The sequence below is a fragment of the Aspergillus aculeatinus genome (genome assembly GCF_003184765.1).
Source record: "Aspergillus aculeatinus CBS 121060 unplaced genomic scaffold BO66scaffold_58, whole genome shotgun sequence".
NCBI classification, from domain to species: domain Eukaryota; kingdom Fungi; phylum Ascomycota; class Eurotiomycetes; order Eurotiales; family Aspergillaceae; genus Aspergillus; species Aspergillus aculeatinus.
The window spans coordinates 1-27,775 of NW_020291527.1; the positions used below are offsets into that span (position 1 = coordinate 1).

General features: G+C 52.8%; 9 protein-coding genes across 9 annotated transcripts; 5 read left to right on the top strand and 4 right to left on the bottom strand.

Annotated features, from left to right (window-relative positions):
* Positions 1–7,612: 7,612 nt before the first annotated feature.
* BO66DRAFT_195979 (uncharacterized protein) lies at positions 7,613–8,661 on the top strand. The gene has a single exon (XM_025642491.1). The coding sequence runs from the start codon at positions 7,753–7,755 to the stop codon at positions 8,374–8,376; it is 624 nt and encodes a 207-aa protein (XP_025499552.1). The 5' UTR covers positions 7,613–7,752; the 3' UTR covers positions 8,377–8,661.
* A 1,269-nt stretch (positions 8,662–9,930) lies between these two features.
* Positions 9,931–12,565, bottom strand: BO66DRAFT_382731 (bifunctional C97 family peptidase/thioredoxin family protein). Its single transcript, XM_025646023.1, has 5 exons — positions 12,554–12,565; positions 12,320–12,444; positions 12,246–12,260; positions 11,959–12,180; positions 9,931–11,895 (listed from the first exon to the last, which is right to left on the bottom strand). The coding sequence occupies exons 2-5, from the start codon at positions 12,353–12,355 to the stop codon at positions 10,348–10,350; spliced, it is 1,821 nt and encodes a 606-aa protein (XP_025499553.1). The 5' UTR covers positions 12,356–12,444; positions 12,554–12,565; the 3' UTR covers positions 9,931–10,347.
* A 17-nt stretch (positions 12,566–12,582) lies between these two features.
* Positions 12,583–13,682, top strand: BO66DRAFT_395133 (EF-hand superfamily Ca2+-modulated protein). The gene is made up of 3 exons (XM_025648151.1): positions 12,583–12,806; positions 12,880–13,109; positions 13,247–13,682. The coding sequence occupies exons 1-3, from the start codon at positions 12,804–12,806 to the stop codon at positions 13,671–13,673; spliced, it is 660 nt and encodes a 219-aa protein (XP_025499554.1). The 5' UTR covers positions 12,583–12,803; the 3' UTR covers positions 13,674–13,682.
* A 340-nt stretch (positions 13,683–14,022) lies between these two features.
* BO66DRAFT_395134 (ubiquitin-specific protease UBP1) lies at positions 14,023–16,421 on the bottom strand. Its single transcript, XM_025648152.1, has one exon. The coding sequence runs from the start codon at positions 16,302–16,304 to the stop codon at positions 14,301–14,303; it is 2,004 nt and encodes a 667-aa protein (XP_025499555.1). The 5' UTR covers positions 16,305–16,421; the 3' UTR covers positions 14,023–14,300.
* A 164-nt stretch (positions 16,422–16,585) lies between these two features.
* On the top strand, positions 16,586–17,295 carry BO66DRAFT_423265 (Alb1 domain-containing protein; the record flags this gene model as incomplete). Its single annotated transcript, XM_025650099.1, has 3 exons — positions 16,586–16,658; positions 16,736–17,028; positions 17,092–17,295. The coding sequence occupies exons 1-3, from the start codon at positions 16,643–16,645 to the stop codon at positions 17,293–17,295; spliced, it is 513 nt and encodes a 170-aa protein (XP_025499556.1). The 5' UTR covers positions 16,586–16,642.
* Positions 17,296–17,336: 41 nt separating this feature from the next.
* Positions 17,337–20,174, bottom strand: vp16 (tethering complex subunit VPS16; the record flags this gene model as incomplete). The annotated part of the gene is made up of 7 exons (XM_025649498.1): positions 17,337–17,585; positions 17,648–18,918; positions 18,969–19,063; positions 19,119–19,612; positions 19,669–19,797; positions 19,855–19,961; positions 20,030–20,174. The coding sequence occupies 7 exons, from the start codon at positions 20,172–20,174 to the stop codon at positions 17,337–17,339; spliced, it is 2,490 nt and encodes an 829-aa protein (XP_025499557.1).
* Positions 20,175–20,418: 244 nt separating this feature from the next.
* Positions 20,419–21,786, top strand: BO66DRAFT_358261 (uncharacterized protein; the record flags this gene model as incomplete). Its single annotated transcript, XM_025644926.1, has 6 exons — positions 20,419–20,602; positions 20,660–20,875; positions 20,939–21,061; positions 21,122–21,283; positions 21,342–21,496; positions 21,570–21,786. Exons 1-6 carry the CDS (start codon positions 20,444–20,446, stop codon positions 21,784–21,786), a joined length of 1,032 nt encoding a protein of 343 aa, XP_025499558.1. The 5' UTR covers positions 20,419–20,443.
* A 390-nt stretch (positions 21,787–22,176) lies between these two features.
* BO66DRAFT_431743 (bestrophin family protein) lies at positions 22,177–23,746 on the bottom strand. Its single transcript, XM_025650603.1, has 4 exons — positions 23,552–23,746; positions 23,330–23,471; positions 22,699–23,240; positions 22,177–22,582 (listed from the first exon to the last, which is right to left on the bottom strand). Exons 1-4 carry the CDS (start codon positions 23,680–23,682, stop codon positions 22,201–22,203), a joined length of 1,197 nt encoding a protein of 398 aa, XP_025499559.1. The 5' UTR covers positions 23,683–23,746; the 3' UTR covers positions 22,177–22,200.
* A 434-nt stretch (positions 23,747–24,180) lies between these two features.
* Positions 24,181–25,786, top strand: BO66DRAFT_461103 (uncharacterized protein). Its single transcript, XM_025652328.1, has one exon. The coding sequence runs from the start codon at positions 24,228–24,230 to the stop codon at positions 25,707–25,709; it is 1,482 nt and encodes a 493-aa protein (XP_025499560.1). The 5' UTR covers positions 24,181–24,227; the 3' UTR covers positions 25,710–25,786.
* The last annotated feature ends 1,989 nt before the right edge of the window (positions 25,787–27,775 follow it).

A 27,775-nucleotide genomic window follows, 5' to 3' on the forward strand; every position in this document is an offset into this window, starting at 1 on the left:
CCCCCCTCCCTCCCCCCGGCGGAACAGAATCCGCTGCGAGGGATGGAAAACCTAGTTGATACCTTATTCTTGGGGGTCCGTCCGCACCGCACCGCGCACACACACACACCTTTCCCGTGTGCCCCGGTCGCGCCCAAAGGGTGGGTGGTATGTGTATGCTGCTGCGTGCTCCATCCCATGCTGCGTATTCCCAAAGAGACAGGCTTCTGTGGGGTACGCACTTCCTGTACTCCGTTCTCCGTTCTCTGTAAGCTACTCCGTGCTGGTACTGTACTGTGTACCTCCGGACAAAGCCGTGGGTGGGCCGGATGGGGTCGCGGATGTGGCTGGTGAAGCAGCTAGTAAGCTACCTAGTAGTTAACTGCTAATAGAATATGATATGCATCGACAATCTTCATGAGGAGTCAGTCCCCATCCAGACCCGGCGACCCATGATCCCTCTTCCCCCCGATGTTCCATCTGCATTCTATGGATGTGTCTTCTTTCCACCCCCCCCCCCCGGTCCGAGGAGTTCTGGCCAGTGTGCACACGCAAACAAAAGTCCCGAGCTTTTTTTTGTTTTGTCAGGCAACGAGGGAAGGTCTGTCTCCAACAAACGAAAGGGAGAAATTAATGCGATGCATCACGTCGAAGCGCACGGTTCTCAAGAGAACACACAGTCTGTTGTGGATAGATTGGCAAAGCCTGCCTACCGCCTTTTCTCAAACCTATTTCAAGTACTACTCTGTAGCATGGCAGCACCAGGGCCAATACTCGATGAAGCGGTGAATCACCGCCTCTTCGGAGAGAGGGGTAAATAGGAGCTTGGAACCTTGGGAAACAACCGGCTTTCTGCCGAGTCCCTGCAGAGACGGCGCACCGCCTTTGCGGGATGGAGGGGGAGGGATGGAAGGGGGATGGAGTACGGAGGTATCCCCGTACTCTGTACACGTCCTGGCGGTGGTGGACACTGCTTGGGAAGAGGTATTCGGTACACGCTACACCTCATCCCTCGTTTCTGGGGGAGCGGTACCTTTTTCCCACCGCTCATGGGCTGCTTCCAATCTGGAGGTGGCACAGTTCTTCACCGCGTAAGCCTGGAGGGGCATGCCTTGCATGAAGAAGTGTGGATGGTGTGGATTGAGTGGAGGGGAGTGGACGGGGGGAAGCGCGGGCAAGCTGCAGGAGGGGGTGTTATCCGGGATGATGGGTTAAGGAAGCGCTGAGCCGGTTCCATCGACCAATCGATTAATTTCAGGCGATGGATCGAACCGATTGGGGAAAAATCAGATCGCTGGAGTTGCCAGTGAGAAATCCCATTCGGACTCGGGGAGGGAAGACCAGAAGGTCTGGAATGTCGAGGGGCTTGCAGGACGCGGATGTACTAGAGTGGAGATGTATCATGCACTGTACCAATTAACCGGTGGGTGTGCTGTGTGCTGTATGCCATCTGGCAGCAATGCACTCTGGAGCCTGGAGTACTTTGATCCCTCGCACGTACTTGATTGAGTGAGCATACACACTGATCGACAGATTAAGTACTGTACCTAGAGGGTAGGCAGCATACCTGTGTGTGCTTACTGTACATGCACATAAAATAGATACGGTACAGTACATGCATGCATACAGAGGCGGTGGGCGGTGGGCGGTGGGCGGTGGGCGGTGGGCGGTGGGCGTGCAGTTCATGTGCAGTAAATACGTACCTACACTGAGCGGAGGAAGTAGGCGGCAGTAATCCATCGGGGTTGGAATGTGCATCCCCCAGTGGAATGGACAGCGGAAGTCGTCATCAAACATGATTGGAATCAGCCATATACCTCATGATAGGTATGGAGTAGAATGTCACAGCCATAGTACTCCGTGCTCTCTCATCCTTGATTGAGGATCGATCTGTCGACCGCATGACAACTGATTCAAGCTAGATCTCCCCTCCTGCAAGCCACAGACGTCGCATCCCTCTCTTCCTTCTTCCCCCGGTTCACTCCCTTGACGTAACACCCATCCACGAACTCATGATGACGGTGATCACACAGCAGACAAAGGACGGAAGGGGAACCCCTTTAGAAACAAGTCACGCATCTGCGTTGCTCCCCGGACTCCTGGGGACGGGAAACTGTAGCCGCTGTTCCGCGGGTCTACCCGTCGTACCAGTCCCTATGGCGATGGCGAGGACTTTTTTTCTCGCCCGTCAACCGTTGATCAGTCTCAAACGCGAAGTCCCAAATGGAGGTTGGATAGGTAGGGCGGAGGGGGCCCCGGGGGGAGCTCATAATATTACCGAACCGGGAACGCGACGACGATCCCTGCACCCGAGCGTGGTAAAATGGATCGAAGGGGGAAAAAGAGGGAGCCGGAAAGGGGGAAAAGATGTGTGTGTGTTTTTTTTTGTGTTTGTGGGGCAATCCGATGCAGCGGTTCGATCGCCGGGAGGCGTTTCCGCTCATCCGCGGGGGGATGAGGGTGCAAGTGCAGTGCCAGAACTGAAGCAGTTGCTTCCGCCGGCAAGTGCTTTTCTAACTCAGCTCCGTACTTTGACTGCGGTTTTACCCCAGGCTTTTGCTTCCCCCTTTAGCAATCATCGATTGACAGGCTGATTGATCGGGATCAGAGTTGACACGATTCGTGATCGATAGCTATCCGAGCCCCTCAGGCTCGTCCTTTCCACAACCAAAAAGTCCATGACATGTAACTGGAGGAATTTTGGGGGATCTATGCTCCCGGGGAAATTAGCCCCGAGAGTCTAGAGCCGTCCACGGGTGCTTTTAACCCTTTACCCGTCCGTCGGTCAAGGCTCAAAGAAAACAAAGCACGAAAGCTAAAACAAAATCGACCGAAGTCAGGTGTTTTGCGTGTCTTTGCCGAGGTTTGGGGGGACTGTGGCGCGCCACTTTTACTGTTCCTGCCAGTGAGGGCTCACATGACAAGATTCATCGTGAAAGAGATGGTGGTGATGTGATGGCGTCGGATAGTGTACTGTGTTGGCCAGCCACTGGCACATTCTGTCTTTGTCAATGAAAGAAAGCATCCGGTCGCTTGATCTATCAATCACAAAGGAATCAGGTACGGTGCCTATAGTCAATGAACTGGAATTTGAGATTGTTGTACTGTAGACTGGTGTTCACCCCCGTACTTTGGTGCCTGCATTGCTTCTTTTTGGTGTTCCATCACCAACATGCCGGCAATCTGAAGCCGGGAAACCCTAGAGATCAAGCGACTGGTCAGAGGGGTGTCCTTTTGTCCAGGGGTACATATGCGAAGCAATCTAGATTCGATCTTCTCTGCTGCACCGTGCTGGATTCAACCATGATCTTGTCGCCTTAGTCGACAATGATAGATGTATATATCAAGACTTGACTGTCTACTGGTCGAACTCGATTGAATCTGTCAGGGTCGATGCATCCATCAAAGCATCATCCAAATTAACAACGTGAATAACAAAGCAAATCGAACCATGCGACCGAACCTGACAGACAGCACCCCTGGAATTCCAACAACAATCACCTGAAACACAAAGGACTTGCCACCCTTCTCCGAAAGTCTCAATAGTCTCAACCCCAGCACCAAGGCACACATAAACAAAGAGAAGGGGAGCGAGGAGGGTTTCGGTGGATGGATAAACCAACATCCACCCATCCGTCTCCGCCGTCCGTCTCTCCCGCAAACTACTACCCCCCAAGGTGCCGCCGCCAAATACCCGTCTAACCGCCTAAAAGTGTGTGACTGACTCTGACCACCCCTGGTCCAGTTTAACCACCGGCCCCCCTCCCCCGATGGTACACTCCCGTAGGCTTAGTCTGGATTTACCGGAGTACTGTACGTACGTACCAGGGGGGAGGGGAAGGAGTCAACTCCCGAGTTGACGATGATTAACCACGCATTCCTAAACTTTTTCTTTCCAAACGGTCGGCTAGTTCGGTCGGGTCGGGTCTGGGGCTAAAAAGGACATTTCCCTGGGTACCTAATCTGTAATTAGCCACACGCTGGGATTTATTCCTACTCCCCCGGCAATGTCACACGGCAAAATTTTCATCTGGAAGCGCTTTTCCGCGCCGGTCTTCCGCACGGAAATTGTACAGAACTGGTTCATTCGCAATGTTGGCAGCGGGTTGGCGGGTTGGCTAGTTGATGAGGTGTGAAACTGCGGAGTGTGTACGTAGTAGGAAGTAGGACTTGTTCGTGGCTGAAACGGAGGAGGACCCAGTCGACTCTAGAGGGGTGGTAGTTGGTGGTCCGTGGAGAAGTAAGCCTGGCTCCGCCTCTGGCCCCAGACTCATGTGAAGATGGTGGTACTCAGTACTCCGTACTCCGTACTCAGTAGAATCAATCAGCCCCGGGGAAAACAGCCTTGGACGGGAGGATGGGGGCCCGCTGGCACTGTCCGCATAGTTTGGGGGTGGCAGAGGACAAGCAGGTGATGCTTATATGCAGATAGCCGAGCGTTGCGCAGGGTCTGGTCGGTATGGCGGGCATAGTAAGCTCACAGATTGGGGAGTGTTGTCTGCTCATGTTGGTTTGATGTTTAGTGTGACACTTGTCAATATCAAGCAAGCATAATGATGATGTGAAAGAATTGAGCACTGTTCATTTTACTGCGGGCCTCCTATAGTGATAAGTAAAAGGGGGAAACAAAGTCAGGCACAAGAGTCACTTACTGAGTACGTAGATGTTAGTCATTACTCCACAACTGGGCAGCCATCATATGGATTCATGGATTCATGGATGGAACCTAATGGTGGGTCAGTCACTAAACTGGGGAACGGGTATCCAGAACTTTCTTTGTTCTGGCTCCCCGTCGGTTCGTGCCAGATGCTAGACAATACATCAAACTAATGTCCATTGACAGCGGGTAAAGCCTTTCTGGTTCGTGTACCCCAGGGTTCCATGGTCGAGACCACAACTCCATGGTACCTTCATTGCCGTATCAACTGCTGATGATTATGTGTTTGTTGGATATACAATACAACCAGGGGGACGACCGGACTACTGTAAGGAGGAACACCACATAAGCAGGGCTTAAGGAAATAGCCGGGCGGATACCGCGCATTGGGGGGAGGACCGAGTCTCTCTCTTCCTGAATTCCCACCATCAAGGGCTAGGCTTCCATCTCTGCTGAAGATTATCTTTCTTTTTTCCTTTTTTTTTTTCATTTTCACGTTTCTCGCGATCAGCGCACGAGTTGATTTGATTCTCGAGTCGTGTTTGTCATTGCCGTGGACAAAGCGACAAAGCGACAAAAATACCACCACCATCAATGTTTGCCTGACTGACCGCCAGATGGAAGGGTCTCTGGGAAAGACTCGATCGCATCACCATCTGGACGGATCATGCACGCTGTGTGTTGTTGTTATACCTCAACCACCAGTCATTTCTCCCCAGCCTAAACACGTTTGAAACTTCCTGGGATGCTCAAGCCTCAAGGTGCCACAAAAGTAAACGCTCTACCCACTTCCCCCACCGTTATCACTAAAAGGATGTACATACGTACATACATGTGAGTACATTACCTCCACTCCCATCCTGACTTACAGCGGGCGGATATGTATGTCTCTTATCCCCCCTTCCATGCTGCACATCACCCAACCTCCAAATGTGGATGTCAAACATTAGGAGCGGTGAAACCTTGAGGTCTATTAATTTGATCGACAAACAGCATAGGGGGAAAGGGGAGAGGGTGCCGGCGACAAGACGAGGCGAGGCGTCTTTCTTTCTGTTTGAGCTACAGTAAAGTAGTCAAAGCGAGCGAGAGGGCTTTGAAGCTTGAATGAACAGCTGGACAGCCTTCACACACCGACAAATAGACCGCAAGATCCCGTTGCGATGCACGACAACCCAAGCCGCCAAACCACCAAGCTTGGCCATCCGATCCCCTGATTGAGGTTATCGCGGGATCCGAGATGGGAAAAGTAGGTACTTACGTTGTCGAGGGGTCAGTGTGGTGATGATGATGCTACTACTGCTGCTGCTGCTGCTGCTGATAATGAAGAGAATGCTATTGGGACTGCTGATGGGGTCGGAGTGAGACCACCATTAACCCTACTACGGGTCCATTGGGTAGGAATTATGGATCAACTACTCCCTCGGTTCTCTTTCCCCCTCCCCCCCTGAGCTCTGAAACATGGGCTGAAATGTAGAGGGGGCCTATCGATTGCCAGTCCTGAAGACCTGACGATGTTTCTGATCGCAATGCAGTGCCATGCCATGCCATGCCGTCAGCTGTGCTATATCATCATTGTTGGTCGGTACTCTTGTCTGTTCGCTGGACTCGTGTTGTGTGAACTGTCAGCTTTATTTTGGGGGTGGCGGAGAAAATAAGTCCATGAGAGGGGGGGGAACTGTGTTGATCGGGAAGATGTACGGAGTAGTGAAGTACCGGTTAAGAGCAAGATAAAATGAATAAATAAAACAAAATAATAGAAATAAAAATATTACCTACGGTATGCGGCAAAATCACGATCCATGAGTAAATCCGGAAAGCCCCATCGGTAATCTTAAAGCTGCACCTTTGACTCATCAGGATTCTTTGACAGTTGACTTTTTCTTCCATTTCCACCCCCACGGCCTGGAATCCGATCCGATCTTCCCCGGGCCCGTCAACTTTGGCCGTGGAAAGAAAAACAAAAAGCTTTAGTATATAAATAAATCCGTCCCCCCCAAAAGGAGTGCCCACGGTCTGAAAAATGAAATGCGAAAAGGAAAAAGTGATAGATCCCACGCCTCAATTGACCAGGGTCGGCTGTCAGATTGATCGAGTCCACCTGCAAACGATTCATCGCGAAGACACACCCTCACCCTTTCACCTTGTTCATTATTATTTATCCAATGTACTTTTGTTGCTCTTCCCAAGAGGGAAATCGATGTCTACTGGACCCGTTTCAACACCAGGATCCGTCTGTTTGGAGACTTGATCAACATCAACATCAACAACACGACGCGTGAAGATCGTGACTTTGGTACTTCTGGGACTACTTCTAGGACAAGTTCTTCTCCTTCTGCTACTTCTCCTCCTCCCTGTCGACCTCCGCCTGATCGCCGCGCTTGACTTGCAGCTGGCGGAAAATTCCAAACTGGTCGCTGGACGCATTTGTTTGGTGCGAATTGAAGGTCCCGTGGGGCCCTTTTTTCCCTGAATATTTCTTCTTTCGGTCATTTCTTTTTGACCCCCCTTCCCTTCTTTTTCTGATTTTCCCTTTTTGATTTTTTTTTATTTTATTTTCCTTTTAATCTAAAAATTAAAAGACAATAAAATAAATTAAATTCAAAGGAATAAAAACAAAAAGAAAAAGATCCATCGCTGCCAACCCCCCTCCCTCCCCGCCTTATCTGTTGGGAGATGCAAGGGAGTCCAGACCCAAAGACGCCTCTTACCCCCGATCGATCTGGCCCTGCTTCTTTCTTCTTATACAAGTACTTTGGCTTCTTTTGCTCATCCACATACACATCCACATACACCTTCACCACTAACTCTACTCTCCGCCATTTGCTCCCAACCTGACGGAGGTGATCGTTGATCCTCCCCTCCCTCCAAGCTTTATTTACTTCCCCAGCTCCTCCTCCACAAGGTCGATCATCTTCTCATTCTCCACACATTCTATATCTACTCCTCTCATCTCCCTCCTTCCTCTTCGACACTCTCCACTCTCCACTCTCCACTCTATCAACACAACAACAAACACAAACACAAACAACAACACGCTCTGAATATTTTTCTGCGACCGAGATCATCACCTTATCTATCCGATCCTCCATTCGCAGATCAGACCTCAACTCACAGCCATGTATCCCCTACTTCCTTGGAGTCAAAACCAGTCGAGTGTGCGCTCCTCCTTGAGTGAGGCCACGACCAGCACCCAGACGGTTTCCTTTAGCTTCAGCTATGGCAGCTCCTGCTCGCCTAGTTCGTTGCCGCCTCCACCGCCTCCGTCTCCCAGCGACTCTCTGCTCGACATCACTCCCCGCAAGTGCTCATTTTCCAGCAGCTATGGACTGAACAACTCGTGTGCCTTCCCCTCCTGGCCAAACCGACCATCGCTACTCAGTGCCGATTCCGAGGGTTCGACCGCCAGTGCCTACCTGTCAGATGAGGATCTCTTCCCCAGTGGTTCCGATGTGCCTTCCGACAGCGCCATCGATGAGGAGTCCGCTGCACAGGATCCCGCCATGGATCTGACAACCGAGCAGCAGATTCAGATGCTCCGCGCTGCAGCCGATGAGGATGCCCAGCGCGCGCGTTTCCTGGCCCAAGTACAAGCACATGCCAGAGCCCAGCAGGCGATGCGTGTAGCCCAAATGGCAGCCACCGAGCGCGAGAACGCCAAACGCAACAAGAAACGCAAGGCCCTTCCCGAGCGGAAAAGACGCACTACCTCTGGGACCAAGGCAACTATTTGCCGGGTCTAGAGACCGGAAGAGGGTGCCCGCCGGGTCCTTCTCTGTAACATCAATCTCATATCTCAGCGTTCTTGTGCATGTTTCACTCTCGATACCCCCTCCCACGGTCTGTTTTGGCGGAGATTAGGGCTGTCGCATGATCAGCGCCGATCTATCCGCAGTTATTGGGCTCTATCATATGCGATCAGCGATTCGCATCCGGGTCTTTTTCTTTTTTTGCTTCGACACCCACTCTCTTAATTACTTTTTTCTTCAACTTGCTTTTTCTTCGCCTGCTCCTCTGGATCTGAATTTCGGCCAGATGATCAGGCTCTTTTCTCTCACTTCCGACCAGTCAGACTGGATTCTCCGACAGAAATTCAGGCGTGTGAGCATCACAAGGCGCGCTGCATCCGATTATTCTCGAACGGGGATTTCCCATCCTCCGGGAACAAGGCGAATATGACGATGACGAAAGTGAGAGCCGCACGTGCGCGAGCCTGGGGTTACGCGCCGTAGCCGGCGGGCGGAATTGACAGCCTGGAGCCCGGAGTTTCCAACCACGCAGTCTGATTTGGTGCCCGAGCGCTGGCTGCCTGATTATCTAATTTCCCCTTCGCTGTCGGCGCATTTGATTGAATTCGAAAATCCAAGCAACCGCAACCCCTCCTTTTGCCTTTCGTTACTTCTTTTATCGCCCGTACTCCCCCGAAGGCTCGCACACCACCCCCTGCACGCCGGACAGGGCTTTGCTCTGCTGGCTGAGCCTATCAATCCGCACGATCTCACCGCCATTGTCAGGACACGCTCTGATCGCATTACCTACCTTGCCTTGATCAAGTGAAGTGACTCATTCATTGAGAACTGACTGGCATGCGCTTTGATACTCTTCCTCGGACTTGCGGACTTCAGTCCCAGGCGACTATGCGATGAGGCGAGATAACGATCGGTGCCGCGCATTCCTCGATTTTATTCTAATCTCCCTATCTACAAGATTTACCTGACCACACACCACCACCACCACCACCTTGACTGTTTCATTTTCTATGCGTTGTCGCGACGGTGTTGGCGGTATCTCGCTCTTACCTCATAATCATCTTTTCCTTTTGCTATCTCATTATGTTTTCCCGGTTATACCCATGGGGTTTTTCTACCTAATGTTCCAAGTTTACTATTTTCGGGATAACAAGCGCTACTTCCTCACCATCAGCTGGATTACCTGATTTGTTGTTTTTATTTTGTTTTTTACCATCTGGCCACAAGCGTCTTCTTCTTCAAGCGTCCGTCGGATGATTAGATACCCCGTCATGTATGTATGCCTCTTTTTTACTTTTACTTTTTCTTTTTCTTTTTTTATTTTCGTTTTCTATTTTCGAGCCCCATACCCCCGAGCGTGTTACACAGAACAGCTCCAGCGTTACTTTGCTTGAAATTGCATAGCTCGGCGAACCATACCCTAGCGATTAATGATGCTTTGTTTTGTTTTGCTTTGCTGGATAGGATAGGATAGGCAATTAGGATAGCAGACCCAGGTTGCAACTGGATAAGAAATGAAGAACTACATCATATTTGATACTTTCGTTCCTTGAATACTGCTGGCAGAGATTGAGTTCAGAGTAAGAAAACGAGTGATCCCACCCAACCTCATCTTCCTATAGTCGAAAAGGTTGGAGGAGCCTATCTTCGTAAGCAGGCGGTGCTCGCTATCCCGCTGCTGGTTATCGAGGTATCTCGGGTGATAGCTGTGTCGTTATCGAGATGTAGAATGCAGAATTGGATACCGTATTGGGGTGAGATGGAGATGCAGAGGAGTAGCAGTTAGTAACTAACTAACACTCTCTGACAGCCTCAACGGATTCTGTACGCCTCCCAATCTGTGTCCACGTTACTTCCCAACTCCCTCCCTCCCTCTAGGACGTGTGAAAATGACAAAATGATTAAGGAAACTAGTCTAGTGACTGAACAGAATACAGAGCCCTCTCTAAAGCAGTAAGAACCCCTCTACAGCCCCCGTCCCAACAACACCTCCCCGACCTCCCGCATCAACGCCTCCTCGCCCCGGAGCTCGACAATCCGCCGTTTCGCCGCAATCATCTCCCGCACCCCCATCGCCTTGCAGAGATCGACGACCTCCCCGTCCTCGGGCGCCTCGTACACCAATAACCCCAGCGCGAAGAGGAGCCCGTGCACCGCCTCGCGGCTCTGGGTCTCCCGGTCGAGGGCCTCGACCAGCGAGGCGACGAGCTCGACCTGCATCTCCGTGGGGAGGGGGTCGGGCTGCCCGGCGAAGCGGGCGTTGTGGTTGTGCGCGGCGAGGTTGTAGGCGAAGGAGGCGGCGACGATGCGCAGGTTCGGGTGCGGGTCGAGGAGGGAGGTGGTCGTTAGGTTGAGGAGGAGGGGGAGGATTTGCGGGACATTGGTTTGGGAGGACAGCGACAAGAAGTGGTCGGGGTAGAGGGGGCTGGTGAAGAGGTTGCAGGCGAGTTGGCAGAGGGTGATGCGGAGGGGGTACGGGGTTGTGGCGGCGGAAGTGTTGGCCGAAGACAGCAGCGTGCGCAGGAGCTCGTGGTGCGGGTCTTCGGCGGCGAACCAGCCGGATACCCTGGGGTCGAGGAAGAGGAGTCGGACGAGGTCGACGAGGGCGAATTGGTTCTCCGGGGTGAGGGTGCCTAACGTGGTTTGGAGGTAGGGGCCGAAGGTTGGCAGGGAGGTTGGTAGGGCGACGTCGGCGGCACCAGCAGAGTCAGGGCTGGTGGCGATGAAGCGACGTTGGATGAAGTCGAGGATGGAGGTCAGCGTGGAGTCGTCGGTGCGGGGGTGAAGCTTCTGTCGGAGCTTGTCGAGTGGAGGGATCTTCTTGTAGGTGACGTAGTTGGGGAGGTGACGCTGGAAGCTGGGGAGATGGAGCTGGCGGTGACGGTGCGTCGGGGTGGCCATCTCCAGCAGCAGGCGCACGTTGCCGCGCAGCTGCGCCGGGTTGGCGCCGGACCACTCGTCGACCTTCTGGCCCTTGAGGAAGGTCATGAAGGTGGGCGTGGCGCGCACGCGGTATTTCGTGCTGACGTCCATCGCCGTGCTGATGTCGACTTTGATGAGGATGGCGCGGTCCCCGGCCTCCTCGGCCAATTCGTCGTACGTGGGATAGACCATCCTGCAGGGCGGACAGGTGGCGGAGGTAAAGAAGATGACAGCGCATGATTGGGAGGCGGCGGTGAGGTGCTGCTCCAGCTGGGCCAGGCTGCTTGCCATTCGGACCACGCCCTGGGTAACCGGCGGCGAGGAGGGTTGTTGGGCCGGGGTCGCTGCTGCTGCTGCTGCTGCTGCTGCTGCTGGTCTGGAGGCGGACGGCGCTTGAGCACCGTCTGTGCCAGTGCCTTGAGTGACACCACGCAGGGCCATCTCAATCTGTGGCTTCATCATCTGCCCAAAGGGAGTGCTCAGGAAGGTCTGCGGGAGGTTTTGGATGTGTTCCGGGATGCCCTTGCCGAGCAGAAACATGGCCAGGTCTTGGGTGAAATTGTTGCAATTATGCAGGAAGAGATCGTAGGACTGAAAAGGATGTTAGCTGTTGATCTGTGGGTAATGCAAGAAGCATGACACGCACGCACGCACCTCGGGCGTATAGATTTCTGCCATGGACTGAATGTATTCCTCAATCACGTCCAGGGGGAGCTCCGTTTGGCCCAGATGCAGCTTCTCCATCGGCTGTCCATGGTGTGTGCTACCGGGGACAGCCGTCTGGATGCCTTGGCCGTAGTAGTACTCGACCCCATTGAGGACCAGCGAGGTGTGGTAGATGGCATCGATTTGGGTGCCAGTCAAGGGCATGGAATACTAGGGGGGGGGGGGGGATGCTTGCATTAGACACGATGCAGGTGCTGCTGAGCGACATGACTTACCAATCGCGCAAGACCCTGTGGGAGAATGTGTCAGTAATTTGGACAGCACCAAGACTCAGAATCAATAGAACCACCTTGGAAAGGTCATAGACGTACAGCTCAACATCCATGATGAGTGGACTGGTTGACAGGACTCTGTGAATGGTGCTGGATTGTTCGATCTGCTCTTTTTTAAGGCGTGTAGATCGGAGCAGGCATCCTTGCGGTTACGTCAGCCGCAGGCAGTCACGAGATGGAAGGGGAAAGATTCTCGAAGACGGTGGAATAGACGGTTAAATCTGGATAAAGATCTTCAGGTCGAGACTTACAGCGTAGTCAGATGTACTAAGTGAAGTAACTTGTTTAGTATGTAAGTATCATGTCGACGAGAGACTCGGGCGAAGTGAAGAAAGACCGAAAAGGGTCGCCTCCACCAATCAACAGCTCCCCCGCGCCCATGGCATTTCTTTGACATCATCTCCTCATCTCCTCATCTCCTCATCTTCTCCAACTCCGATTCTACTGAACATTCCACTTTGCGCCCACGCATTCTTTTCTCCCACCTCACAATCCCACAGCATGGTAACGCAACCCTTCCCTAATTCAAAATCAACTCCCGAACAAAATTCCTAACCTATAAACACACCCTCAACAGCCTCCCAAAGCCCGCAAACGCGGCCCCCCACCTACCACCGCAACCTCCTCCACCCCGGCCCCGAAACGCGCGCGACAATCCAAACTCGCCAAGGAGAACGACATCACCGCCGCCGAAGAAAGCGAGATCAAAGAAGTGTTTCACTTATTTGTTGTTGACGACGAGATCGATGAGTTCCCCGACGAGAAGGAAGGGGTGATCCCGGTGGAAGATGTGAAGAAGGCACTTTCGTATGTACTGTACAGTACAGTACAACTGTACTCGTTTTCTCATCCTATACCTCCATTGAGCATTTTTTTCTTCCAAATACAGTCCACATACCCCCGGTCCTCAACTCTTTGACTAATGAACACACACAAAAAAAAAGAGCATTAGGCCTGCCCCCCACCACCCCCACCGAACTCCCCGCCATCCTCTCCGCCCTCGACCCCACGGACACCGGCTACGTCCCCTACGAACCGTTTCTTACCGTCGCCGCCGCCAAGCTCCGCTCCCGCTCCGACGAGGCCATGGCCGCCGAGGTCGATGCGGCGTTTCGGCTCTTCACGCGCGGGGGTAGCGGGCGTAGCGGGAGCGGTGCAGGCGCAGGCGCAGGCGCAGGCGCATCCGGTAGCAGCAGCATCATCACCCTCCACCATCTGCGACGGATCGCCCGCGAGCTCAAAGAGGAGGGGAACTTGGATGATCAGTTGCTGAGGGATATGATCCTCGAGGCGAATGGGGGCGCCGGGGTGGCGGCGGGTGTGACTCTGGGTCAATTTCGGGAGGTGATGCAGCGGGCGGGGGTTTTTTGAAGCTCTTCATGGTGAGAGGGGAGGGGGATTTATGGTGATGGATGGGTGGATGGAGGGAGGGAGGAAGGGCTATAATGGGATGGTGTGGGGCTTGGTGGCTGGTTTCGATGGGTCATGAACATGAAAGGCGATGATAATGGATTATGTGGCGTTTATTTTGGGTAAAGGGCGCCAGGCAGGTGTCAATACTTCGGAGTACATTGGTTATAGCGGGCGTTGAGGGTTCAAAATGGGTAGGTAGGTACAGTACTGTACAGTATATTGTCGGCATCGCGTGCGTTGGTGGTTGTGACGACATTGTACAAAGTTATTGGATGGTTGATTAACAACGGTGCAAGATGAATGTCATGTGAACATATCATTAGATCTAGCATGCTTAGTTCCTTGTCAAGCAAGGGTTGAGTATAATAATGTATGAGCCCCCTAATCGCCTACCGGCCGCACCTAAAATACAAACATTGTTGTACAGATCTTGCAGCTGAAGCACAGTCCACTAAGAGAGAAATGAGAAAGGACAGTTTTCCAAATGAGAGAGCAAATCAAACGCCGTGGCAATGAGTTGTGCACATGGGGGGTATCACATAACGCTGATATACATAGTTTCGGGTGTCAGGCAGGATGGATCCATTAATCCACCTCCAACCCCAGCGAAGATTTCTCGCCAAGAGGTTCGACCGGCAGCGAAGCCGTGACGCTCGTTGCTTGCGACGTGTCCGAGACAGAGTCCCCCGTGGTTGATGTAGCGGACATGCTGTCAGACGGGGGCCGGCTGAATATGGACGGCGGCGAGATATCGCCGTCTTGCGAGGCCATTTCGTCCGTGTCCGCGCTCCCAGTCGAGCTCGGTTCCACTGCCTCGTAGAATAGCATAAAGGCACCGCCTTGGGACATGACGCTCGCTTCGCTGACCATCTGCACGTCCTCGTCGCTGAGTCGGTACCATCGCTCGGGTTTCTCCTTGTCGCCGTCCGCTTCGAGAACGGCTTCCGGTACGTGCGCCGGGAAAACCTCCGTCGGGTACTTGCGGTAGCAGATGTAATGACCATTCTCGTGGCGACCATAATGCGTGACGACAGCTCGCAGCTCGTAAAGTCGGCTTGAGGAATTGTCACCGCGACCCCGCGACAGCATCGAAATTCTAGGGTCAGTTCCCCATTGCTCTATGTCCTTGTGGGCTGGATCTTGGGTTAACCCTCCCAGGCACCATTCGTTCAGGTCCATGGTTGTGGGGAACTTGACGGCAGCATAATTCTTCCGCAGCATCCCTGTCATCTCATCAAACATGCTGCGGTTGATGTGAACAGCCAGGCACTTCGGGGGTCGGGCAATCACGGCCTGGCGTGACTTGGTAGTCGATACCCGGTTCTTCGAGGGGATATGGCATTTTTCTGACAACGTCTTCTCCGCAAAATCTTCCTCCTCGAGAGCCTCGTCCACGGCTTGCAGACGCTCCCGGGCCGACTTCCTGAGAGCATCCGAAACCGTCTGGGACTCAGAACTCGTCGGCGGGGTATCCTTTTCCTCCTCAATTTGAGACAGCAGATTCAACAGTTGACTCCGTGTGCGCAGCAAGGTACATTTGGCACACTCCACCCCCTCGATTGGCTCCAAATGCATATACTGATGAAGACACTCCCGGATGTCGTACTCGAACTTGGGCCCAAGAGGCACCGTCAAGCAGTTGAACGGGATCAAAGACAGGCCCTCGGTCCACCCACATTGTATACAGCCGACGCGCTGCGCGAGAAGGCCCTCCAACGGGTTTTCCACGAGCTGGGGTTCCGCGGCCGACCGCAGATCCACAGCACGATCCGCCTGCATCAACCCTCGATCCCCAGTCCCGATGACATGTTCCTGCGGCCCAGCCATTTTCAAGCCGAGGTTGCGCGTCTGCCGCCGCGTCGCTTGCCGCACCTCGAGGTCCAACTGATCCACCACCTTCGCAAAGTATTCCTGTGCATCCTGCTGCTGCCAGCTGCTCATCGACTTCAGATCCGGCGGCGTCCAGAGTCGCTGTCCGTAGCTTTCCGCACTGTTCAGCCGCTCGATGATCTCCTTGAGGGCATGGTGGGTGGAAAACGAGGACCGCTGGCCCAGTCGCTCGAGGTTCCTGTCGAGAAAGTCCTCCAGCGAGTGGAGGGATGCCAAGCCCTGGATGATGCTGTTCTGGTAGCAGGAGTTGTCCCAGTTGCCCAGACCGGGTGGAGAGTTGTCCCTGCCGCTCAGGAGCGACGTGCTGAAGCCCGAGAAGGTCGACGCGCGAGGCAGGAGGGCGGAGAGGAATCCATTATCGAGGCCAAGGATCCGTCTCATCGCTTCGCTCTTCGCTTCAAAGCTCATCGACGTTGACGAGAAGGAGTCCAAAGTGTCGGGTCTCGTGGAGTCAAGTGCGGCGACCAGTCGCGACGGGGTCAGGCGGACGACCAAACCCCACGCGAAATGGGCCAGCGAGAAGGGAACGAAGCCAAAGTAGTTGAGGATGAAATATACAGATAGGATGGTCACTAGTACGCCGGCTGTGAAGTTGGAGTGGCCTTGCAAATGGTGGAAAGTGGTATCATAGTTGCTGTAATGCACGCTGCTGAAGGGTCTCTGAGTGGAGAAGTCAATCCCCTCTCTGCGAGCGTTCATGGCTGATGAGAGAAAGTCAAAAGCTGCGGCATGGGGACCGAGCTATAAGCATATCGAAATAAGCAGTAAAGGTAAGTAGAGCCAAGGGTAAAGACAGGTAGGATGGTCTGATGCGTGATGCGAAGACAAAAAGGCAGTCAGCCAGTGCGTGCAGAATGGATGGCGGCCGAACAAGCCGCGCCGCAAGGCCGAATGCGCGTTGGGTCACTACCGCCACCCGGAAAAGGTTTTATCGATAGGCAACTTGCAAGAAAGGAAAAGAAAGTCTCCGTCCGTCTCCACAACAATTTATTCCCCATCGCTCGGGCTCACTCGGTATTCTCTGCTGTGTGTGCACCATGGCAAAGTCGAGACGTAAGTGTATTACTTGTTGCGCTTGAAGGGCCTTGGAAAAGCTACGGTTCATTCCTAACGTTATCGCATTACTACAGCCCAGTCCAAACATTCCCGTGCTGCCCGCCGGGCAGCTTCTCCCAGTCTCGATCTCGATAAATCGTTGACCACCCTCCCTCGGGCGGAAGAAACCACAGTGCAACGTGAATCCATTCTGGCCGATCGAGCAAATGCTGGCGTCTCGAAGAAGAAATCCAAGTCGAAGCCTTTGACTAAAGCGCAGCGTGCGAGGCAGCAGAAAGGAATGGAGAGAGCAGAAGCGGTCATGGATCAGCTCGAGAGCAAAGTCAACCGAAGTGTCAACCGCGCTAAAGTTGTCAAAGCTCGTAGGGTATGTGCTCAACATATCGTTCATGACTCCTTGCGCACGATCTCTGACATGTAATAAATCTAGGGCGAATGGGAGGATCTGAACCGCAAGGCGTCGAAGACCATGTTCCAGACTCTTGCCGATGAGGCCGATGACCTCGACGACGCCATGATGGATGACTCGGCCCCTGCTAAGAAAAGCAAGCCTGCAAAGCAAGCGAGCTTTGCCGTTCAGAACCCGGTCGCCGATCAACATGCCGACAACGATGAGGATGAGGAGATCACTTGAACCAGTTTCGCAGGAGAAAGTTTTGGGACTGCACCAAATCTTTATTTCCTGGGCCTCAGCTGATTGATCATCCGGTCGATCTCGGCGGCGGCTGGTCCCGACGCCCGGGTCTGCAGGAGCTCGAGGGCATTCAGATTCTTTGCCCGGAAGGCTTCCTCGCCTGCTTTGGCAATCATCCCACACTTCACCCACATTTCCACTTTTTCGTCTGCGGGCAGGTTGGTGCATTTGGGGACAAATACTGAGGCGAGCTTCGTGTTCCCTGCTCCCAAGATTTCATTGTAAAAAGGCTGTTGTGAGTATTGTGAGTATATGCATGCTTCAAGGGCGCAGGGTCGTGGATTCGTCTTACCTCCCACCCTATGGGGGATTTCTTGCTTTTACCGATATCTTCCAGTTCGCCCCAGTCTCGCTTAGCGACTAGAGCTCTCAATCTCAACCACCAGAATGTTTTCTCTGGCATCTTAAATTCACTCTGAAGCTTCTGTGCTCTTTTGCCGTAACCTGATCGGATCAACCTAAATATCGTTTCGTTCAAGCTTAAGCCTAGAAACTCGGTCCTGTCAGCAAGATCCTTGTCCAACGCTTCCTGCACTTTTAGAAGCTGTGAGGCTTCGGAGAGTAGTTTCTGCTGCAGGACCACCGAAGGATCTTTCGAGTCTGACAACAGACGGGTTGCCAGGTGAAGCCTTTCCGACTTCCGCGGCAAGTCCGTCTCTTTCAAAGCCTCCGAAAGAAGTACGTTCGAGCCATCAATCGGGCGGTCATCTTGGTAGAACAGGTCTTTGAGCAACTCTGTGTCCTGTGAGCGGGCATTTGTTTCCACTAGAGCAGACGCCATAGGACGGGTGTTGATTGTTCGAAAAAAGCTCGCCAGGGGAAGTTTTGTCTTGAGATGTAGAAGGACATAGTTCACTAGATCGACGTCTCCACTCTCGATTGCCTTGTCCAGGGCAATCTCATCCTCCTCCATATTCAACAGTAGCGGAACCTGCTTACCGGCCCGCGGTTCGTGGTTCAGTAATTGTGTTGCGAGCTGCACGCGCCCTTCGTCGTAAGCCGTCTGAGCAATCAACTCAAACGATATGCCTGGCTTTCCATCTAACCTCTGGACAATGAGTTTACATACGGCTTCGTCATCTCCCGTGGCGACTTTGACTTTCTGGCTTGCCCAATGAACGTAAATCTTGTCCGCGGCAAGTTCGAGGTATTCGGAAATTCGGATCGCCAGAAGATACTCATGTCTGTTCACTAAACGTTCAATGAGTCGCTCAGGCGTGAGGCGCATGTACTGCTCGTAAGAGATAGGCAATCCGATCTGATAGTCTCTCACTGCTTTCAACACTCGCAGTTTCTCCGTCATTTCCACGAATTCGTCGCTGTTGTATAAGTCAAGCACCGACTTTCCGAAAGAGGCTGCCTTCAATAGACGCTTTTGCCAGTGTGTATCGAATTCCTGGCCCGCCGCTTTGACGCAGGTGTCAACTGCCTCGGGCAGACTCGGGCGAATGCGTTGGATGTTTTCATCGGCTTTCGGAGACTTTTTCTCTAGCAAGTCTACAGAATCCAAGAGCACTGATGCCGGGGAAGTAGAACCAAGCCGGAAGATGGCTTCCGTCACATCTGACCCAGGGTCTCAGTGGCTATCACCGCGAGGGTATGGAAATACATACCAGTAACTTTATGCAAGAATTCGCATGTATCGTTGGTGACGAGTCGTACACCATCAAATTCCGGTATAACATGAACTGTCCCATCATAATAATACCTGTACTGATTGGCATCGCCGGAGGAGATACAGAAAAGGGTGACTTATGACGTACCTAGCAGCAACTCCATTCGGTCCGATGAGATGCACCTCGTCCTCCCACGCGATAACAACAGCGTCGTCTCCACACCAATCAACAGTTCTGGGTGTCACTCGGGACTCCGGGTCATATTCGCTGTACTTGCTTTGGAAGTCGCTACTCACCACCCAGACTTTACCTTCCGCTGTGATAAGTGCGACAAATCGCCCCGTTGGTGAGACGCTCGCATGCTTGAACGGTCCATTCTGGAGGACTTTGTCTTCCGCCTCTGTGGGGTCGACCAAGTAGACGGTCTTGTCAACAGCCAACAGAACTTCGACTGAACGGGAGAGCGTGTACGCCGGGGGTATCAAGGACCAGGATGATACCTCTCCTTCTGGACAAGGGGCCAAGAGCCGGGGACGAGGCTCGTCGTAATTTGACACGGCCACGAGCTGATTGTTCGAAAGCAAAGCCACAAATCCGGAAGTCCAGAACCGGCAACCCCTTACACCGTATTCCTCAGCCTCCTGGACCGAAGTCAGGGTTGAACACAGCTCAGACCATCGACGCTGGGGAGACTCACATTGCCGAGAGAAAAGGAAGTAAAATCGCCATGGAGCCCAAAGTAACGTCGGACAGTTCCATCTTCAGTAATGACCAAGAGCTCCTCTCTATCAGACCATCCAAGACCCCGGATCGTGCCAAATTCCCACTGTGGGAAGAATTAGGGAAGTTCGGCCCCTGGTCCAGAGAAGGGAGGGATGCTTACATTCAGACGGTTGATTAGCTTTCCGGAGCACGAATAGATGTCAATACTCGACTTGGTGGTTTGAGCATCACGGAAGCGATACGGCTTGCTTTCATCGCGGTGCAGTGCTGTTGAGGGTCAATGAATGCATGATAAGTATGGAGTCGTGGTTCACGGCAGCAAGACATGTCCTTACCGATAGCTCCTCCATATGGAGCGCCAGCGATGATGTAGTTCTCCAATTCGATGTCTTCATCGAAGATGGCATCATAAATGGGAACCTTGCGATAGAAACTATCACCCAGTCTCTCCCAATTGGCCAAAGGATTAGAAGGTGCCATTGACAGCGTGGTCAAGAGACTGAGGACAGTCCGAGAGAGTGACAACAATGAACAATGCAATGAATGATGTTCAACGTCGGGGGTCCTTCCGGGAAAGCAGCCGCAGTCGGGCGGGCAAAGCTGCTAACCCGATTGGGTTATGCAACTAAGTAACCGACAACTGGTCAAGTTGGCTCCATCGACGCATCCCAGGCTGCCTCAGGCTCTGAATACACACTTACTTCTCCCTCCCCTAAACCATTAAGATGCTGCAGCCATGATGCCTGCGCATGCGAAGTGCGATGGATCATAACGTGGAGATCCGCAATCTAGCATTGGAGTTATCCGACCTGGAGGTCGCTCTGTTTCTATGTCTTGCAGTCCATGAGCATTGTCGAGTCGAGACGGCCGACACCAATGTCCATGACGTTGCTAAAGAGCTCGCCCTGGTGAAAGCCAAACTGCTCTCCATTCTCAGGCCCTTTGACTAATGTGCAAGGCACCAGATCTGCCCCACCACCTTTGGACTGACTCAGGTTATCGTCGACTGTTCCTACGCGACCACGTTTGACACATTCCTCTCAGAAATATCTACACCGCAGAGCGGGAATGGTCGGACAAAACCGTCAAGGTCTCCTGGACAAACGTTCCAGATCCCCAATGTCATCATAGCGAAGAACTTCAACCACGTCGGAGATGAGATCCAGCGCTCAGTGCTCGAGGTCAGCCAAGACCAATTGCTACTTACCACAACTAGTTCTCTATCTAACGTTCAATTCCATTAGTTGATGCGCTCGAAGCGACTGTCCCTGCAGACTGGGACCTGGGAGGCACCAACAGACTTCCTCTTTGTGCCGTTGATAGCGCGCCCGGGGGAACGAGACCAACCCTCATTGAATTCTCATTTGGTTTGGCATCCCTACCATCCCGTACCTGTCTCTCTTCACTGCTAGCTAATGCGAACCCAGAATGACCACCTCTTCATCTCCCACTACCAGGACCCCGAGGACGGCTACGTCTATCTCGAGGAAGACACCGACTGGCTCTCAGAGGGACAAGTATCTGCATCCTCGGTGATCCGCAAGTCCGAAGCCCAACCGGAAAAGGGTCATCCACACATAGATCGTGAGGTATGTTCATTCCCGCCCCCACCCCACCAGGAATTCAAGTTGACGCGGAAACTCGCAGCTATTGGACAAACTCCAGCGATCCAGCGAAGCTGTCGCCGTAGGGGCAGACATCACCCGCTACCAGCAAGATATTGTTGTCTTTCTGCGGCTCAGTCGCGCAGTGGCCGGTGGCATCTCCACGCGTTCGAACCTGCATTTCAAGGCGTTCTCCAGGTTGGTGCTTCTCCCCGTTGCCTGTCACAATAGCACGAGGAAGGATATCCCGGTCTGACTGTCATCTCGGCAGGTTACTTGCCGTCTTGCATGGCCTGGACTTCGTCACCCCCTCGATTGTAGCGTTAGCGGCGAAAAAGGTCTTCCGTCATCGGATCGTTATGGCCAGGCCCGCGGACGACCGAAGCTTGCAGTATGGGAGTGACCTGGGGGCCGTGGCCAAGGTGCTAGAGTATGCCGACCCTGATACGATTTTGGAAGGTGTACTTACGTTAGAGGCGCCATTGTGATTCTCCTGAGCGGTGTCCTCTCCCTGGGTGTTCGATAAGAGTCATGAATGTCACTAAGATGTAGAATGAATGGTCTTCTGGTCGATGTAATCGCTATGGTTGTCGCTGATTCCTTTTTCTTCAAACTAGGCTGGGTGTTGACTTTGTCTCCGCTTCTGAATCTCGTATTCAATATCATATAACATAAATTCATAGATGTACACATATGTTATGTACTGTACGTGGCTTCAAATGGCTTATGTGCGTCACTCGTCGCCAGAACCCAACAGAATCACACAAAAAGAAACCTTGTACTACCCACAACTCCCAACGAGAGAGAAGTTTCTGCCAGCAAGCCCCCGCTCGATCCTATCCTTCCCCCCCTGCGATACACCCACCCAAACTCAACCCTCAACATTATAAGTCCGGAGTACTCTATCCTGCGGCACTCATGACCGCATCTCTCCGTAAGAACATTTCAGGCAGGACAAACACGGTGATCCCAGCATCGCTGCCAGCCCGGGTGTCAGTTCCAACGACATCGTTCGATCTTTCGACGTCAAGAAAAGCCATGGTCTTGCGCCACTCGTCCAAGACGACGTCGACCTCGGTCTTGGCGTCTCCAACGATGGCGTCCATCTTGATGTCGTTGCGATCATACCCGAACGGATCCTCGAGCTGCGAGCCGATGCCTTCGATGCCGTACAGCGTGAAGATCACCAGGCTGACCATCGGGATGGTCCACCAGCCCATGTCGTCGACCATGCCGAAGGGGAGAACGCAGCCGAACAGGGCGAGGACCTGTTTCTGATGGATTCTGGATGTGCAAGAAGACCATGAATCAGTAGAGGAAGTGAAAACAAGAGGTGTTCTTGATTGGAGACAGGCGGCATGGAAGTACCATCCGGAAGAGAGTTTTAAGGTAGAACTCACAGGTGTGCAACGGGGATAGGCGTGAGCTTGATCGTCTCCATCCGGCCATAGGCGTCGGTCAGTGTGTTCAGCTGCGCCTGCATCTGACTTGCCCCGGGGGCATGGAACCAGCCGCGCTCGACCCCGCGCTTGATGAACTGATCCACGAAAAAAGTCAGCTGATAGGGGAGCCCCAGCCCTGCGTCCTCATGGCCCTCCAGTCCCGCGGGCAAGAGGCTGGCATAGTCCGGATTGAAATCCGTGACCCCATTCTCCGCGACGTCATTGCCCAAAGCCCAGGCGGCGCCCCACTCGGCGCGGAGATGGTTCTTGACGGCAAACGGGATGGCCATCAGGATGCGGACCGTCCGCTCGATGTCCTGCTTCTCTGCCGTCGTTGGGGCGCCCCGGGGGCTGTACCCATTCGTGATGATGGTCCGCACCAGGTTCCGGACACAGGTGTTGATGGTATTCATGCCATTGCGCCCATCCCAGAATCGGTTGTAGGATGTCTGGTTGCGGAAGACTAACATGAGGCCGACCACAATGGACAGAGATGGGATCTGTCGTTGATCTTCGTTGGTATCGTAGCGATGATCTGCGGCCCGCTTTGATTGCAGGACACGAACAATGAAAGAGAAAGATGACTCACGATGCTACTCGGAAGGCCGACGGTGTCAAAGACATCCTTGTCTAACCATACCACGAAAGCTGTAAACAAAGCGTGCAGGAAGACTGGCACTAGAATGGCTGCATGGATAGCGCCTTTGATGAACCGGAACACGAGAGGCCATCTGGAATCACGGTCAATATGAGCAAAAGAGGAAGAAGAAGAAGAAGAAGGAGAAGGAGAAGAAAAAGATCGAATACGGGCCTTCTTGGTTTGTGCCTGGTGGACAAAAGGTGGGGATGGGTTCCATGGCGATAATGATGAGCATTGTTGAGAAACATGGTATTCCGACGGCTCAAGGCCGGTGTGGACGGATTGCTGAGACTCAACCGCATATTGCCCCTGCAATATACGAATGCACGGTGATTTACCGGAAGCTCCTTATGCTGTGGCTTTGTTTTCTTGTTTTCTGATGTCAAGGAGGGGAAGAAGAGAATGAACAAAGAGCGGTCTGCAACCAGGGAATTGTTTAGGCTGATCTGGATCTTATCAGATAACAAAACAACAACCCACCGCACATCAACTCCACAGTCTTTCTTCACTATCAGTCTACCTCCGCCAAAGTAGGGACAGAATAAAGGCATCAAAGCGTGCAACACTTCTTTACCCCAGAAACTTAGTAGCAATGTGGATTTCGGAATTTATCTCTCAATCTATGGCCTCTACATGGCAAGATCGGACTGACCGATTGTATCGCCTCGCGTTTTACATGCATATAAATTGACCTCTGCAACCCCCTCTCTTGAGGTTCAATCTCACTTCCACAACAGCACTTCGATAGCCGACATTTATCCGTGGTTACTTTGTAGTCACTACCAAGAGTTATCAGCTACTACTACTACTACTATCTCTCTATCGTGTTGAAACCTCATCGTTCAAGATGTCCTCCATCTACGGCACTTACAAAGGATGGTATCTCCCGGGATTCGAATCGGACGAGTCACTGGAGCACAAAAAGATCGAGCAGCAGATGGACGAAACGGAGACATCTGCTTCGAACAAAGAAGCCTACGCATTCAAATACACCGGGCAGACTGTGGACAAAGCGTTCGTTGGGAAGGTGACGCAGCTTCTGGTGGGCAATGGAATCCCCAACTTTCTCTTCGGTGACATGATGTTCCGTTTCTTTGGATGTGAGACTGACGTGCTCAGCATCAATATCTCGATTCCGGATGAGCTCATGGACGAGGCGGTCCGAGTCTTGCGCCAGGCAGGCTTTTACGACGGTCCCGTTGAGCCCTTCGAAGTCGAGGAAGCCCAGTGTGTCCAGGAGTTCCAGATTCGCCAGGAGCAGCAGCCTTTCCTGGCCTGGGGGTGCCGATATCTTGATGACCACGAGTACCACCGAAATGTTGGAGCTTGGTGGCTGCCTACGCATGTGTTCCATCTCAATCAAACGCCTGGCAAGCTAGGTCACGTTGATCTCAGCCTCTTCACACACTCGCACTACTTCTGGGACCTACCGGCTCCTACACTGGCTCCCGATGAGGATGCCCGAAGCTCCTACGTTCTGTCCACGGACCGCCGTCTTCCAGAACCGGTCTGCTTTGGGCCCAGTCGCCATGCGGTCAAGATGATCTCACCTGCGCGCCTAGTTGAGGCTCTGATCCTCCTCGCCTACCGAGATATACATGTACCGTCGCAGATAACGTTCAGCGACTGGCACGACGACCTTTTCGTGATCTTCAAGATGGTCAGCGGATGGGAATGGCCCGAGGACGACCCTACCTTCGATGGTTACAGCCAGTTCACCGAAGCCGAACCCCATGGGTGGCAGTTTTCCTTGGACGGCCAGCGCCTTCGCATGCGAAGCAAGGTGACGGGTTTGGATCCGAGATGGCTCCGACTGGCAGCCTTTCAGCCACTGTTTCAGAAATATTTCGAAGATCTGTTCGAGACCGTGCTCCTACCCCGCGAATCCTACCTACGCACGCCGTCACCTGAGAACACACTGAGCGAAGAGGAACAAAGAAAGGAATTTGCAGAATGGGACAAGTTGTTGATCGAGAACGAAGAGGAACTCGCAGAATGGGAGAAGCGGATTCAGGAGGATCAGCCCGCCGTTGACGATGCATACGAGGCATGTGACAAAATGCCCGATGTTGATTGGGAAGAAGCAGGAGAGAGGGCCTTCGAAGCGGAAGACAGCGCCTATCAGATCCGGTGCCTGAGGGCTGGCAGGGTCATGGTGGGACCTGGAGTACTGGAATCTCGCGACGGCAAGGTCATGGACGATTTCGCTCGGCGTCTGGCAGAGGCGTGGCTCTTGCCCGAGAGCCCTTTCGATGCATTCAATCCCAAGATCAAGCGCCTCGAACCTGATGTGCCAACCACCTGGACTTTGCGGGACGAATTTCGGTAAACAGTCCCCCGGTCTACCGTTGTTCGTTGTTCGTGGGCAGTGTTCCACTTTTCTTAACGTATAACTCGTGATTTGAAATCAATAACATTTGTACTACGTGATAACGGTTTTTCTTCGCTTTCTTGGTTTTTCATTTTTGCCCTTTCATCTAGACGGTCAGTCGGAACCTGGATTACTCAATCAACATCGTGCATGATGAACGGATGGAAATGACACGCCGAAATCATCATAGATGATAGTAGAACTTGAATTAAGACACAACTCCCACTTCGCTGAGATAGGCTCCGAACTGACAATCCCCCGATCCTTGAAGTATCCTCACCCCACCCACCCCCTTCTCATTAGCCACCATTTCCGGGATTCAATCAAATCTCGAGCTACTGATAAAGGACAGATCAATCATGTTCCAAGAAGCAAGGGGGCGACGAGTTCCCAAGTAACGGCTATTATAGCGGACGCTCCGGCCTCCTCAATGCATGTCCAATTTCGCCTTCAGCTCTTTTCCGCCCTCGGGGCCTCTCCAGCTCAGAAGATCTTGGAATTTACCGAGACAGGAGAATAGAACCCGTTTGTGGTAGGCCGTCCATCGAAGTCGATCTCCCCCACGTCCCCGCGCACCCTGCTGAGCATTCCTGTGATGTGCAGCGATGACACCGAGTAGAGCCTCGACCTCCCTTGCGATCGTTTGGCTGGTTTCGCCGGGGAGCAAGCACCTCTGCGTACACCGAGCAATCATGATTATAAGCGCTGTCTCCACAGATGTGTATGGAAGCGCTTGGTGCATGCGGATTTGGTTTGCTCGCTGCATCTCTCCGAATATCTGTGTTAGGAGCGGGCGATCGAGGTAGTGGGTATCCCGTGAGTTTGGTCGAGGCCTTCTGAAGAAATGGAATTTAATTTCCGTCTGCTGGTATCTCAACTGGTCGTTCTCAAGGTGAAACTCGGTTGGCCGTAATCGTGCCAATTGTCGCTTGAGGTTCGAATGCACGTCTTGGGGATTGTTGTTGGCATTACCTCCCCTATCCTCGACAAGGAATTCCACTGCGTACTGCTGCGAGGGCCGTTAATGAAGGGTGGCCGTGTACGAATGACGGCTGTATCGGAGTCCGGGCTTACATCATTTTCCTGAAATCTCCTGAGAAGAGGGTCAAGTCTTTGCGCGATACTGGGGAGTTGGCGACCAATGGCCAGATGCCCGATGATGATTAGGTTGGAATCCCATCTACGAGGGTCCGCTCGAATACACCTAAGCACGTGTTTAGCCACCCTTTCAAGATTGTCAACGCTCATGATAGTGGTTTGAATAAATAGGCACTGCTTGATTGAGGATGACAACAAGATTGCAAATCAAGATGATGTTTAGCACGATAAAGGACTGGGAAAGCAGCATCCGGGACTTTATACCCTGAGATTCTTGGAGGAAAAAAAAAAACATGGGAGACCAGACTCTGGCCGGATACATCGGCCTTCGATGCCTGCGCTCTGCTTCAATGAATGTCTGACGCAATCCCAGTGCTGGCATGGCTTACTGACCGTGCAGAAGTGCCGTAAGTTGGCCGTTTGCTGCAGCATCCGAGACATAGGCCCAAGTCTTTGATACCCATCCATCGCCCGATCCTGACGACAACCGGAAGAAGCAAACGGATATTCGGCGTTCCCCTGCTTCAGGCGCAATGTGATTGGATATGGCGGAGTCGGCAAGATCACTGAAAGTATTCATTCCATGTAGTGGCTCTTTACCCCGCCCAAAAAGGGATTCTTGAGTAGTTGGAAGGCACCGGTGTGTGTCTCATCCAGCGCATGGTGGTCTCCACTATACCGTTTTTGCCGTTTCTAGAGACCGGACCATGGTCAGAGACTGTTATCAGACTAACTGAAGACTAGTACTACCTGCTTACCTGTATGTTTCATCTTGCTTCTATGGATGATAGCAAAGAGTATGTTGACTGGCTTGGACCGAGGCAATGTCCAAAAGGCTGGACACCACACCGCTAGCAACCCGAGACTAAGGCGATACACGAGAAACTCTGTAGAAGAGACAGTTTGGGAAGTGAATTTGAGTGTGT